At 35.7% G+C, this 14,391-nt stretch overlaps 1 protein-coding gene across 4 annotated transcripts in view; it reads right to left on the bottom strand.

The window, feature by feature from the left end:
• CNST (consortin, connexin sorting protein) overlaps positions 1-14,391 on the bottom strand; it is a 54,447-nt gene that overhangs the window by 37,358 nt on the left and 2,698 nt on the right. For all 4 annotated transcript variants that reach the window (XR_008576185.1, XM_054818814.1, XM_054818815.1 and 1 more), the window contains exon 3: positions 1,746-2,183. Coding sequence is in view for 3 of the 4 variants with exons in the window: in XM_054818814.1 (XP_054674789.1) it covers positions 1,746-2,133 (388 nt within the window). In the remaining variant the exon portion in view is untranslated. The remainder of the gene's footprint in view (positions 1-1,745; positions 2,184-14,391) is intronic.

Raw genomic sequence — 14,391 nt, 5'->3', positions numbered from 1 at the left:
CTGCATTGTGTGAAAAGAGGAGAACCATCATGTGAGAATATCTAAATAGCTAAATGTAAATTAGCCCATAAGCAATAGGAGATAAAACGTAATTTTATATTTTGACCTTCTTTCTGTAACAGTCAAGGTTCTTTATTAATAAAAGTAGTAAGAGTTTGTTCACAGGAATTCAACAAAACTCTTCAAAGTGTTTTGCAGGCAGGATGTTCTCTGTTATGGTTTTTTTTACATGTCTAGATTTTTCCATGAAATTTTCTATATTTCAGCTTTCTGCTTTTTGCCGTAAAATTGCCATCTACTGTGCACAGCTTGTTTTGTGGTACTTCTGCATCAGTTGATTGCATTTATCAACAAGGATATAAACTAACGGAGAGAGAATGCAGGCAAAGTTTAACTTTCAGTGTTTGGGTGAATTTCTCCTTTTCTTCCTCTCATCATGCTTCAGATACTTCTGTCCACATGTCTGTATCACATTTCATCAACTTGTTATTTTGTTATTCCTGTCATACAGATGACTGGTTCTCAATTACTTCTGTCAATCTCTTGTTTTAATTAAGTATTTTCTTCTATTTAAAACATTAAATCTACAGTTGAAATATATACTTAATGACTTTCTGCATCATTTAATAAGAACTCATTCTCCCTATAATGAAAGATTTCAGGATTCTCTTATCTCTACTAGAAAATACAATTTTTCTCTTCTAGATTTTGCCTAAAAGTACAAGATATGGAATGTAAGTCTTCATTCCTTTCCTTTCTTTACCTATTTTTTAATCCCTTAAGATCATTAGCAGTTTTCAGATTAGGCCATAGAAGACTTGCCATTTAGCAGGAAAACTGTATTTTAAAACTATCTATTTTAAATAGCCAAATTCCCTACCGTCTCAGTCTTTAGATTAAAAAAAAAAATACATGGGGGAAAAAAAAAAGCGCAGGCATGATTCAGTTGTTCCAAGCAACCTTCAAAGGTACCTATGCGATGAAACACACTGATTTTAATTTATGTTTGCAGCACTATGAGACATGAGCTTTATGATTTATGGCAAAAACCTAATAACACATTGTGTTGTTGCAGACAAATCCCACTCATTCAAAAAGGGAAGAAGCATGTCAAATAAGAACATGTAATAAACATTTACATTTTCCTTAACCAATTCATATCCAAAAGATCTAAAGGAGAAGTAACATCAAAAATTGGTAGAAACGCATTTGTTGAACAGCTCATTACCCAAAATGCATATCCTAAGGCTATCTATTAAGCTTTGAAAAATGTAAGAAAATTCTGACAATAGCAGGCCAAGATCAAGCTACTTGGTACTCATACCAAGATTTCAAATCTTGACACTGGATCAAGACACCAAAATCTTTCACTCAAACACAATGTTCAAATGAACAGACTCATATTGCCTGAATTTCTCACTATTCTGATTTGGAAGTCAGCCCAATTTCCATACTGAAACGCTGCACCTCCTTCTACTTGTGCTTCCTTGATATGTTCCATTTGCTACATAGCCAATATGGGAACCAATATTGAAATACAGAAGGTGAAAACATCTAGAATTGAATCTAATTTATGACTATTAACAGTTCAGGAAAAAAAAAAATGAAACAAAAAAACACTTTAGTGAAATTTTAAAAATAATTAGTATGACAACTGAAATATATATTTCTTATTAGTTCACAGATTGGAACTACAATGTTATTATTTTAAGTAAACAGAACAAAAATATTTTTTTATAAAGTACCTTTAGATTTTTTACTGGAGCTTCTTTTGCTTCTTGGACTTCTTTTTCCACCTGGCTGTTTTTCTGTAATAGGCTTTTCCTCCAGCTGGGGGTCCATATGGACATTTACAGATCTCCTCTCAGTCTCACCTTCCTTACAGCTTGGGGTACAGTCTCCACTGTCCATATTCTCATTATTATTGATGCTGTCCTGCTCACCTTTATCCTGTTGTCCCATAGCAAAGTTACTACTGGTCAGAACCTCGTTCCCATCGTTGTCAAGTTGATTTTCATTTTCATCAGCTGAAGAAACCAGATGAGATGCCAAACTTTCCACCCTATAGTCAGCAGGAAGACTGTCCTTTGAGTCTATTTGTAGATCATTTGGTGGAAATTCTCTGTCATCCATTAGAGCGTTACTTGTTGAACCACTTAATCTCCCTCCAAATATTTTTAGACCTAAAATATAAAACCAGAAAAAGCATTTATAATATTTATATTATAATGGATATAATAATATAATGGATAAATACCCTTGTACTTAATGCCAGCCAAAGAATCGCATTAGCCAAGTGATACAGTTTAAAAGTATAGGGAAATTCTTTCAAATGGTAATCCATTGCCCCATTGTAAGTCTTAAAACAAAGCATATCTAAATTCAAAAAACTATCTATAAAGTTGTATTTTTATCCAATTTATCCAGTTACCTGACCAATAGCATAGCTGATCTTTACAGCAGTGCTCACAGTGTTACAGCTGAGGTAACAAGAAAAACAAAAAGATAAATAGAAACCACCACCCCCTTTAAATCCATGGCTAAAACAAAAGCATTCTTGTCACATAAGATCATAGTTTGCCTGAAATAAAAATAAACCAGTGAGGAATAAAAGCAGAACAACTTTTAATTCTGTCAGTGATGGTATCACATCAAATATGCAGATAGATTAACTGTTACAAGAATTAGATGCAAGTAGAACCTCAGATTGTCACTTTATTTTCAAGAAAACATTCAACATGTCTTCAGTATACACAGAAGCAGATGGTTTGTTAATAAAAAAACCTAATCCCCCACCTACTCTCAGCAGGGGTCAATTTTCCCTTTTTGTGAACATGCAACTCTAATCAATGCTGCAATTAGATGCATATTTACAGGAAAAAAAGGGTAACTCTTAGCAGCAGAGTTATATGGTACTTACAAAGGACTGTTATTGTATCAGTTCCTATCTTTAGCTCTTAGAAGCATGGCAATGCTGCTGGTTTAACTTAGCAACTATATAGATGAAACACAGCGCCATTATGTACATCTCATTAGATTTAGCTCACATATTTTAAATAGCAAAGCCAAAAATCAGCAAGCACTCTTGTATTATACAAGAGCTTAGACAAGCCTCCTGCAGAAGCTTCCTAGCCTTTCTTTTAAATGAAAAAGCATTTTAGGAAACCTGTCTTCACCAATGGTTTTCCGTGGACTGAAAACTGTCTGAACAGCTGGGCCCAGAGTGTTGTGATCAGCCAAATGAAGTCTAGCCAGAGGCCAGTCACTAGTGGTGTGCATCCAGGGGCTGACAGTGAGGCCAGTACTGTTTAATGTCTTCACTAATGATGTGGGCAATGGACGGAGGCAACCCTCAGCAATAATACACCAGATGGTTGTGCTGCCATTCGCAGGGACTTCAACAGGCAGCAGAAACGGGCTGACAAGAACATCACACAGTTCAACACGGGGAAATGCAAAGTCTTGCTTCTGGGAAGGAATGATCCCAGGCACCCAGCTGGACAATCTCCAGAGGTTCCGTCCAATGTTAACCATCCTATGATTCTATGACTGTGAATGGTGGGATCGTTAATTAGATACAGGCCACATCATGAAGGGAAAATTCCCTAAGGTTTAAAATATTCTTTATTAAAATGTTCATATTAAAAATTAAAGTATGAGGGGGAAAACCAGGTGTAAATCATACGTTCCTTTTATCAAGGACTCACTCAGACACCATGTTCTCAAGTCAGATGTGTATGCAGAAGTGATCTAAGGAAACTCTAAAGTTTTCTTCAATTTCTTTTTCCATTTGTGTGATTAGGAGGGAATGAAAAGGAAGGATGCAGGACCGCAGAGGTGAAGAGAACAGCACAGAAACTACCCTGTGCTGATATGCATACCAGCTACTGCAATCGCTGCTGACCATCCATGCTAACTGTTAGGATGCACAGTCAGTAGACACTTTACAGCATTAACTCTTCTTAATTGTCCACTCCGCTTTCTTCACTACCTTCAATTATTCTGGCCTTCTGTGACTGCCTTCTATACCTGTCCCAAAATATTTTTTGTTAGCATTCCTGAAGAGCTTATTTCTAAAGACTTTATTCTTAAACCAACATAAATTTTGCTGAACTAACAGTTGCCAGGAAGCATATTAATGTTACCCCTCCTTAGCTAAAAGTTTACTTCTCCTCCACTCAGGTATTCCTGGGCCCCTCCATCAAATACTGTTCTACTGGTTTTACAGGAGTGGCAAGACCTGGGCAGCTACACCTACCCTTAAATAACACTTCAATTTGCACATGGTCTGTAAAGATGAGGAATTGGAAAGGCATATGCCAGGGGAGGTTACAAGGACTGCCTGCCAGTATTGTCAAGAAGAATGTTCTAGGAGTTCCAGGGAAGCATGCAGAGAGCAAGAAGCCACCACCACCTTTTGTGGTTTTGCAACACAAAAGCAAAGGTCAGCACCAACTAGGACAACTCAATCTCTGCTTCCAACCTGAAGAACTTGTTAACTATTTCCAGCCATACCAGTCTAACAAAGTACTGCCTATCCTATAACATATAAGCTGCACCAGGGGAAGTTCAGACTGGACATTAGGAAGCACTTGTTTACTGAGAGGGTGGTCAAACACTGGAACAGGCTTCCTGGAAAGGTGATCAATGCCCCAAGCTTGACAGTGTTTAGGGGGCATCTGGACAATGCCCTTAACAACATGCTTTAACTTTTGGTCAGCCCTGAATTGGTCAGGCAGTTGGACTAGACGATCATTGAAAGGAGGTTGTAGGGAGCTGGGTATTGGTCTCTTTGCCCAAGTAACAAGCAATAGGATGACAGGAAACGGCCTCAAGTTGCACCAGGGGAGGTTTAGATTGGGTATTGGGAAAAATTTCTTCGCCAAAAGGGTTGTCAAGCATTTGAGCAGGCTGCTCAGGGAAATGGTTGAGTCACCATCCCTGGAGGTATTTAAAAGACGTGTAGACATGGTGCTTAGGGACACGGTTTAGTGGTGGACTTGGAAGTTCTAGGTTTATGGTTGGACTCAATGATCTTAAGGATCTTTTCCAACCTAAACAATTCTATGATTCTTTGAAATATTCTATTCTAGAAGAATAATGAATTGTACACTAGAGACGCAAGTCATATTTTCCTTTGGCAACCAAATAAGAGATTTGGCTTTCCTTGAGCACTAGAAAGACAAAGAAGGGAACTAGAGGAGATACGTATCTGGAGAACGCATCTGTTCATTAGAAGGATGCTCCTTAATCAAGCCCTTTTCTCTCAGAGTTAAACACAAAATAAAAGGTTAAAAGGACAGAACTTAATTAGACCAGCAAGAATCAGAACTAGAAGATACTATTTTCAGACACCCATGCTATATGTTGATTTATTGATGGTAACTGTTTTAAATCATTAAAAAAAAAAAAATCCCAAACACCATGTTAAACTTAAAAGGTTCACTTCTTAATCTTCCTAGCATATGAAATAATAACTCCCTGGCTCATAGATTACATAATATATCAAAGAAAAGAGGTTGAAGTAAATTGCCCAAAGCCAACAAGGAACTAGTTTTCACAGCAATAATTATAAATCAGGATGTCCTACCATCACTCTCTTGCTTCTATCAGTAGACAACAGTTTATCCTTTCAACAGCTATCACAGTGAAACAGAAACATGAATGCATTTGAACAAGGTGTTTCCTATTAGATTGTGCAAAATGAGGAAAAGATGCTTTTGACAAGTGATATTTTCTGTAGAGGAAGCTAACATTTGATAGAAAAATATTAACTCATTTCCTTTTAACATGTGGCTAAAACGATAGTCCCTCTCTAGCTGCAGAAGCTCTCCAGCCTCTCAGCTAGCACAGATCAACACGTCTTCGTTTATTGTTTGAAATTCAGTATTTCTCCAAATAAAAGTAGCCCTGAAAATCTATTCCTTCCTACAATCCTTATGATTTCTTAGAGAATGAAAATCCAGAAAGAGCTAGTTTAAAGAGTTTAGAACAGTCTTGGCCTTGATCTTTTAAAAAGATTTTTTTTTTCCCCATATGAAACTTTTTTTCCTTCCTGGTTTTCAATGTTGCTATCTGCTATTCCTTTTGACTTTACCAAGGCACCAGGCAGGTACCACAGCAACGCTAAATCCTGTGAGAATGAACTTTAGCTGTGTCTAAAAACATAAGTACAAATACTTATTTATAAACAAAAATGGAATTAAAATCACTAGTGATTTGAACTATATTTAACAGACTATTAACGTGCGGTTACTGTATTTACTGTTTTGCCATTGAAATTAATTGTACACACAAAAAACATACTAAGAGAAAATGTTTGTTTCTTCGTAGGCACATCTTTACTCCCTTCACTGACTGCCCAAAATTGAAATAAAATCTGAGTAGAACTGTGCGGACCTTTGTTAAAAGGTGCTGATGAATGAAAGTGTTTCAGTTCCAGTTGCCACACAGATTCATGCAATTGGCATATATAATCATGGTGATTCTAGCACAAATCAAAAATAAGATGGAAAATACTTGCCAAGTGGCTAAAAGACAAAGTCTGTATTGAAAAAATTAATTGTATGTTTGTTTTGGGAAAACCAGTATGTACATTATAGAAATATCATGGTACTTCTATTTTAAGTCAATTTAATTTTAAAAATTCAGTGTTCTCTTTCATGTACTTCATATAATTTCAACAACTTTTTTAGTTGCTCATTTCTGTGTGTGTACAGAGCCTTTCTTCCCTCTATCTTTACTAAGGAAACATAACCTTAAATATAGTTGTTTGGATTGTATTCTGAACAAAGGGAAGAACTGGGATCTTTCCTGACCTGACACAGCTGAAATTTGAAGAGGGCATTAAAAAAACCCGAAACAAAACCACAAACAACACCCTCCCTCCCCCAAACCCTCATACTAACACAGCTCCTCTATCTTGGAAAGCTGGTGGTTTTGTGAATGTTTACTGAGTATATAGCATAGTATTTCATTTACTGATCTCAGAAGTATCTTACAGAACAGATCAAGATCATAACACCATATCTGCTGGCAAAAGGCTAAAAAGGTTCTAACATTCAAAAAGTTTATGGCAAATAATTTTTTATTCCATTTGACTGCCTTCATATAGCTCCTCTGCCAAAGACACTATTTTCCCCTCTCTCATTCTCATGCTACTTAATTATTCTCTGTTAATTAGAGAGACTTAAGTCTTTTAATTCTTTTAGAGTCAGTTTCCCCATTATATCACCTATATTGTTATATTCAAATTGAAAGGGCATTTCAGATTGTTTTCCAGCTTCTACTCAATCTTTTCATTAACTTTGATGATAAAACACAATAGCTATATAATATCTGCAGTTAAAAGCTGTCATAAGTATTTCTAAGGATTTAGTTCAAAATTAATTGTAGCAATAAGTACTCCAAAAGGAATAACATGAAATTCATTAAGACAAATAGAACACATTGTATCTTTTCGAATAAATGAAGCACATCTATATGAAAAAAGGATTAACCACCTATTCTGTTCTGATGAAAAGCATCTCATAAAGAGATACCAAACAGAAAACTGACCACAAATCCAAATGTTTTTTTTTTCTCCTGAGATATAATACAGCAAGTGTTACAGACACAAGAGAATTCATTATGTTCTACCAGACACTAATCAATTACAGCCATGTATTTTTGGTTTGTGCGCAATATACACAAAACAAGATGTACACAAGTAAGAGATCCCAGATTACACTGAGGTAAGAGTTTTAGAGAGGAAAAGACAGCATTACATGTGGTAAGAGTTATTCAGCCTAGAAAAAGTTGCCATATAGTAAAAAAGAAAGAGGCTGTCTAGATATGTTGTGGAATCCCCATCCTTTTAAAGAAGAAATTAAGCAAGCCTCAGGCTTAAGGACAGGTAAAAAATAGGTAGTACCTAGGGTTAAGGGAATGCAATTTTCTTTATTGTTGCAGAGGTTTTGTCGTCTTTTTTTTTTTTAAATACAAGCAGCTTCACAAGTCCTAAAGAAAAAAAATCATGCTGATTCTGTGAAAAGGAAACGATTTTTTTTAAAACCATTACCTTTACAGAGTTGGTGCTTCTACCACTAGAACAAAAAAAGAAAACTGTAGAAACTCTGGAATTTAAAGAATGACTAAACCTAACCCATATATTTCTTAAAAAGAATAAATCTGTTGATCTTCCTGATAGCTGGTGTAAAGTTACATTACAAGACCACATTTAAATGTTACTATCTCATTTCATATTGATAAATAATCCTTTACAAATTAATACAAACCAACACAAAACCTATCATGGCCATACAAAAATCAAAACATGTACTGCAAATTCTTATTATTGCATGTTAACTTCCACATACAAGGAAGATATTGATCTCATTTTATGAACAATTAATTTACTATCAAAACAAAGATGCAGGGATGGAGAGGAAACTCTAGATGACAGAGTAGCTACATGGCACTATCTAAAAACTACATACAACATACCTTTACAAGTTCATTAGCTTGCAAGAAGTAGGACAATGCCTACTATGCTGTTACGGAAGCTAATAAAAAATCCATATGTTCTTTTGAGAAAGTACAAGTACAATTTCTCTACAACTGTTTGTTTCTGCTGATGTGGAAGCCGAGATACACATAAAGAAACCTGGAATATTATCACCAGATCGCTGCAGAGGGCCCTTGCCTCACCACAGCCAAGAAAAAAACCCAAAAAACCCTAACAAATAAAAACCAAAGCAAAATACTAGTTGTTGAAGATGTACTTGACCATCCCACAATTTGCTGCAGAACGAGAGACAGCGGATGAAGAAGGTAGGCAATTCATTTAGCTATAACCATCTCACAAAGCCAGACCACTTCCAGCTAGCAGAATTCTGCTCTGCATTGTGTTTTATGTGCAACACTTAATGGTTCGAATGTTGCTGTTCCTAAAGAAAGGGAAATAAAAATATTTATGTGTATACTTCCATTATCCAACCTGACATCTCTGCAGCAAAAAATTACCATGCTGTTGTGCAGTCTTATAGCATGGACTCATTAGTAGGTTATCATTTCACAAGATAGTCTTACATACAATCCCATTACTGGATAGCCTTGCTATGACAGAATCTCATTAACATCCTCCTGACTGTTCAGTTTACCCTATGTTCGGCTTTGAAATAAAGTACTAGGGGTAAAAATATCTTTATAAGTGTTTTCTTCTGTGTCAGAAGGTTTAGGAGGTCTATCTCTTCAAAAGTGTTAAGCGTGCTGTCCTTCAAGAAGTGTTCAGATGCAGGAGTAGTTTATCTAATTTCACTGAATTTACAAAAATGTCTGAGAAGGAACACTTCGGTGGTTTGGCGCTTTCTGATGTTGAAGTGACATTTCTCAAGTGGCAGTGGCATTTAAAGGCACGATGATCTTTACATCTATAAACAACAGGAATAGTGAGGTTTTGAGAGGAAGTTCCACATGCTATTTTCAACTTCTAAGCTTCCTAGTCATACTGCTTATTCACAGCTTTAATAAGCAATGATAAACATATACTGCCAGGCATAATCTACTCTTCCACATTTAAAATTACTATAAAAATATGTTTCAGTCAGCAGCCAAATATAAGAGGTTTGTCTGGGAACAAACAGTATCTTTTATTAGAACATACAACAAAGTTCAGCCCAAAAATTTCACACAAACAAACTCTTTTTCAGCACTTAAAACACACAATGATCAGTCCCCCAAGTATCTGAAAAGTTTTGGGTTTCAAGCTTCACTAGGACAAATTTCACTGAATGGTAAAAGAATAAAAGGGGACCTCACCATTTGATATGTTCATTTTTTGTTCTTGTCTGCAGCAAAACACCAGAAACTATCTCAGGTAGGGGTAGAAAGGCAGTGTTAGGAGGATGGAAAACTCTCATCACTGCAGCACTTTTATAAACAGTCTAGACAAACATCCGTCAAGAATAACCTATGAGTAACTGGTCCTGCCTTGGGATGCACAAATCTCCTTTTATGTCTTATGAGGAGAAGTAATTTGCCTTTTTTTATTTTTATATTTTCCTTCTAATTGAAGAACTCCCAGATTTTTACACTTCAGGTGCACAAGTTTGATTACAAAGTATAACAAAAATTAAAACCTTCCTACTAGACAAATTTATGCATCTTTTCTAGGATGGGTAGGTTTTTTTCTTATGGGGGGTGGGGGGAATCCTGCAAATCACTACAGAATATTTTTGAGAACTAATCAGCTGACTCTTATCCAAACCTTTACTTTACTGGGACCTGAGAAACTGATACATCCTACCACCTCATAAGAGGTAGCTAAAAAATGAACAATGATCTAAAATCCCTGATGATCTCAGGAAACAACTTTAAACGTATATGAAAAGGCAGGAATGACAGAACACAGTCCCTTGAAATGGAGATGCAAGAAGAATGAGGTAATTATTTAAAAATTGCCTATCTGAAGAAACAACAGTGTTCAAGATTTTCTGACAGTTGAATTTCATAGTGAGATTTAACTCCATAATTTACACCTGAGGGACGAGCAAGTTTTATAGCCCTCATCAATACAAAGAAAATTAGCATGGTCAAAATATTCAGTTAGGTCCTAAATCATATCAAGGCCAGAAGCAACCACAAATAGAATGGAAATCTGTCCATAAAATTCATGAAACAATTCTTGTCCACAAGTATGTAATACTTGCGGTCCCTTTGTTATCGAACCTGCAGGTCCAACCAGAAGGTTAATTAAGAACAGAGCTAATTGTTAGAGCTTCAATAATTGTCATCATTGGAAAATTAGAATATCCAGCATCTCCACCAAAATGTTGCATCAGTTGGTTTCATATTTCAGAACGGAAGGATGGTCTAGTTTCTACATTATTCAGTGTCAGATAGAAATGACTGAGATCAAATCCTTTCTTTGCTCTGAACCTCCTCCATGAAGTCAGTCAAACTGTTACATCATCTTTAATGCATTTCTTAACTACAAAATAATGCTTTATTTTATAGGGATGTAACAAAGATGGATACATTAAAAAGATTGTGAAATAGATATTTTGGTAAAGGGGACCATACAAGGAACTGTAAAGAGGTACAAAACAGACACTTAATTTGGTCAAGTTTTTTGCCCTTAAATACATGAGAGAACTCAATCATGTATAAAACAGAAGAGGGCTATGTTAAACGAATCACAATCCCCCAAATATTAATCACTGGTGTAACTTAATTGAAGTTAATGAAGCTGCGACCACTTAAACCCAGTGGTGAATTTAGCCTTGAGTGCTGTTTCAACTCTCCCCTTTCCAATAGGAAGTTATTAAGGTAATTCATTTCAGCTCTAATTGTGTAAATAGATGCTGTCTCTAATAATTTACACATACTTTTGTTTAATAGATCTTGGAGAGGTTTTCTGAAGCACAGAGTTATCAGTTTCTCTATTAGAATCTGAATGTATGTTTGTAATATCTGAGCCTGTAAACAGATATCTAATTTGTTTTAGATCAGTTTTGCAGAAAACTTACTATCAAGGCCACTTTAAGTAGTAGTTTCTATTAAAAAAAAAAAAAATCTTTCCACTAGAAAGTCCCAAATGTCACAAACATTAATAAAACCTAGCACCAGTGCTGTAAGAGTGTAAAAACTAATTTCACTTAAAACCCAAACCAAGATAGTTTAAATGACAAGACGAGATTTACAGCCTAGAGAGACATTGAACAACTACCATTTCTCCTTGTACTAATGATGTCATATTTCAATGCTAAAATAGTAGATTTTAATCATCTTCCGTAAGAGAAAGAGAAATCCAGATAAGAAACTAAGCAGCTACCAAAACAACATTGCACAAAAGGTAATTTTATATGCCAGCTGTCATAAAATCTTTCTGAGATCAAATGTGTAAGCTCTGCACTGTGAATGTCACTTTATTTCATAAAGACATGAATAGAGGAAGATGCCAAAATATTATTGAACAACTTACAAACTTGTAAGTTTCAAGACAGATGTGCCCCAATTTGTCTATTTTACCATTACTCAACTGTAACACTGTAACAACAGAACGAACAACACCTGAACTGTGATGCAGGTCCAGCTGAAATGTTGGTCTGAAGTGATAAGATCATCATGCCCTCCCTTTCAGGCTAAAAGCACACAAAATTCCAAGTTTTAACCATTAGGAAAGAGCCTCCAAAATGTACACTACAAATTTCCATATTATTTCAATGACATATTCATCAAACAAACCTAAAAATCTTCCTAACGTGCTCATATTACAAAGATAAAACAAATACCAGGATTAGGTTTTGTGTGTGTTTTTTTCTAAATCCCAAAGTTATTTTGAATTAATCTCAATTTGCCCTGCTGTGTAATATTATTTTTCCAAACAAAATCAAACAAGCAACTTAAATGAATCCCATGGACAGAGAAAAGCAGTGTTAAAGATGACATTATAAGGCCACATGTTAGTAATTCAGTTTGGACAGATGGAGCAGTGTATTGGAACAACAGCAGAAAAAACTTCATGCTCCTCAGCAACTCTGTTCCTAAAAAGCAAGCAGCACACCAAAATTTGCCTACAGAAATATTTGACACTAACATCATTTCTCATCTACACTTTTTCAAAGACATCAGTTATACAGTAAGTAAAAAAATAAGTTAAAAGGTGTAAAAAAAAAATTAGCATGACAAGCTCTTGAGCAAGATAACATTGCCAAAGCATTCAAAATAAAGACTTATGACAAGATATACACACAAACACAGGCTGAGTGAATTTGACAGTCAGCAGAATGTGCTCATCAGAATTCCATGAAGAGGAATTCTGAGAGAAGCAAACAGAAGATGCACCTATTTCAATGTTTTTACTCCTGTCCACAAAGGTTTAACAGCACTTTTATTTGTACGCACACAAAAAATATTTGCAGTAAATTTAGTGCTGATGAAAGACGCCAGATTGATAGCCCTAGGGACTGAGTTTCTCTGTATACACAAAACAGATATAGCACAGAGTGAGAAAGTTTGTACCTCTGCCAAAATGCTTTACAATACACAGCTTATGCAACAGTCTTCACACTACAGAACCCTTTGCCTCTCCACTGAAAATGTCAAAAATATTGCTGCTTAGTGTTCATTATAAGGAAAAATAAAACGTGGACACTGTTATTATCATCAGTAGGGACAGAATTCAAGGCATCAGCTCATTTAAAAATGTTTTTTTTTTGTGCTGAATGGTTCTTTTGTCAGCTGTGAACTTTGCTGCAGTGTTTGTAAGGCCGCAAAGTCAATCTGCACCTGGTGTGAAAATGCTTTCCTATTAAACAGAAAAATAGCAAAGGAGGAGTGGTTTAACATAATTTTTTTCAAATAAGCTTACATTAACATATAAGACCATACACCTAGTGCTCAGAAAGAATCTCAAAGGAGAACTAACTTGATAGCTTCACTTAATTGGTACCTGAGCATTCACTCTCCAGTGATCCACGCAATTGATCTAGCCCACCTTTAACGGACAGTAATTCCCTATTAATCAGGTTTTCAGCATGAGGCTGCAAGCTACACTGTCTCATGGAGCAGGCAGGCTTCCAAGGAACCTTGGATTCTTATTTCCCTTACTACTAATAGCTTGGCCAAACAGCAAAAAACCTCCACACACCCTCCCTCCAAATCCAAGTGCCCAGCCATTTTTCATTGTCAACAGATCACACATAGCATAGCAGTAAGTTAAGGTTTATGGAGCGTAGTGGCTCTAAATACAAAATTGCTGACCTCATTATAAAGACCAATTTTCACTTAGAAGGAAGACGTCCAATATAACCCACAGATGGCAAACTTACTGGATCTCAAACCAAATTGTACATAGGATTAAATGCTACTTCAATCCTTGGGCTTGGAGTGGGGGACAGCAATGACAAAGGAATAGGACAAAAGAATAAGGCTACTCTCCGATTCATTTTTAAAAACTATTTCTTCCTAGAGAGTATTTTCCCAAGTGCGCAGTGCCTACAGCACTCTTACCACTCCTTCTACTATTTTCCTTGGTCACCATCCAAAGTAGTACTACAAGTTTATTGAATCATGCTGAATAAAATAAGTGAAAGTGATAATTGCATAACAAGTAAACCTTTCGATATATGCATAATTTTAAAAAAAGAACAATCAATATTAGAGTAAATCTTAAGATTAAATTTTACAAGGAGTTAATGATAAAATGGGATACGGTGAATAAAACAGAAAGATAAAGAGTTTCTGAAACAACTGTATACTAACAGACTTAATCTGTATTTTGAGACAAACAGAAGACTCTAATGATAAGTATCACTATCAGGATAAGAAAAATTATGATCCTGCAAATTTCCATTCACATACCTCTTGGGGTTTTTTTTGTGCAAGATGGGAATTCTACTTAATTTGTAC

Source organism: Grus americana, chromosome 3 (assembly GCF_028858705.1).
Source record: "Grus americana isolate bGruAme1 chromosome 3, bGruAme1.mat, whole genome shotgun sequence".
Taxonomy (NCBI): Eukaryota; Metazoa; Chordata; class Aves; order Gruiformes; family Gruidae; genus Grus; species Grus americana.
This window is presented reverse-complemented; position numbering and strand designations above follow the sequence as displayed.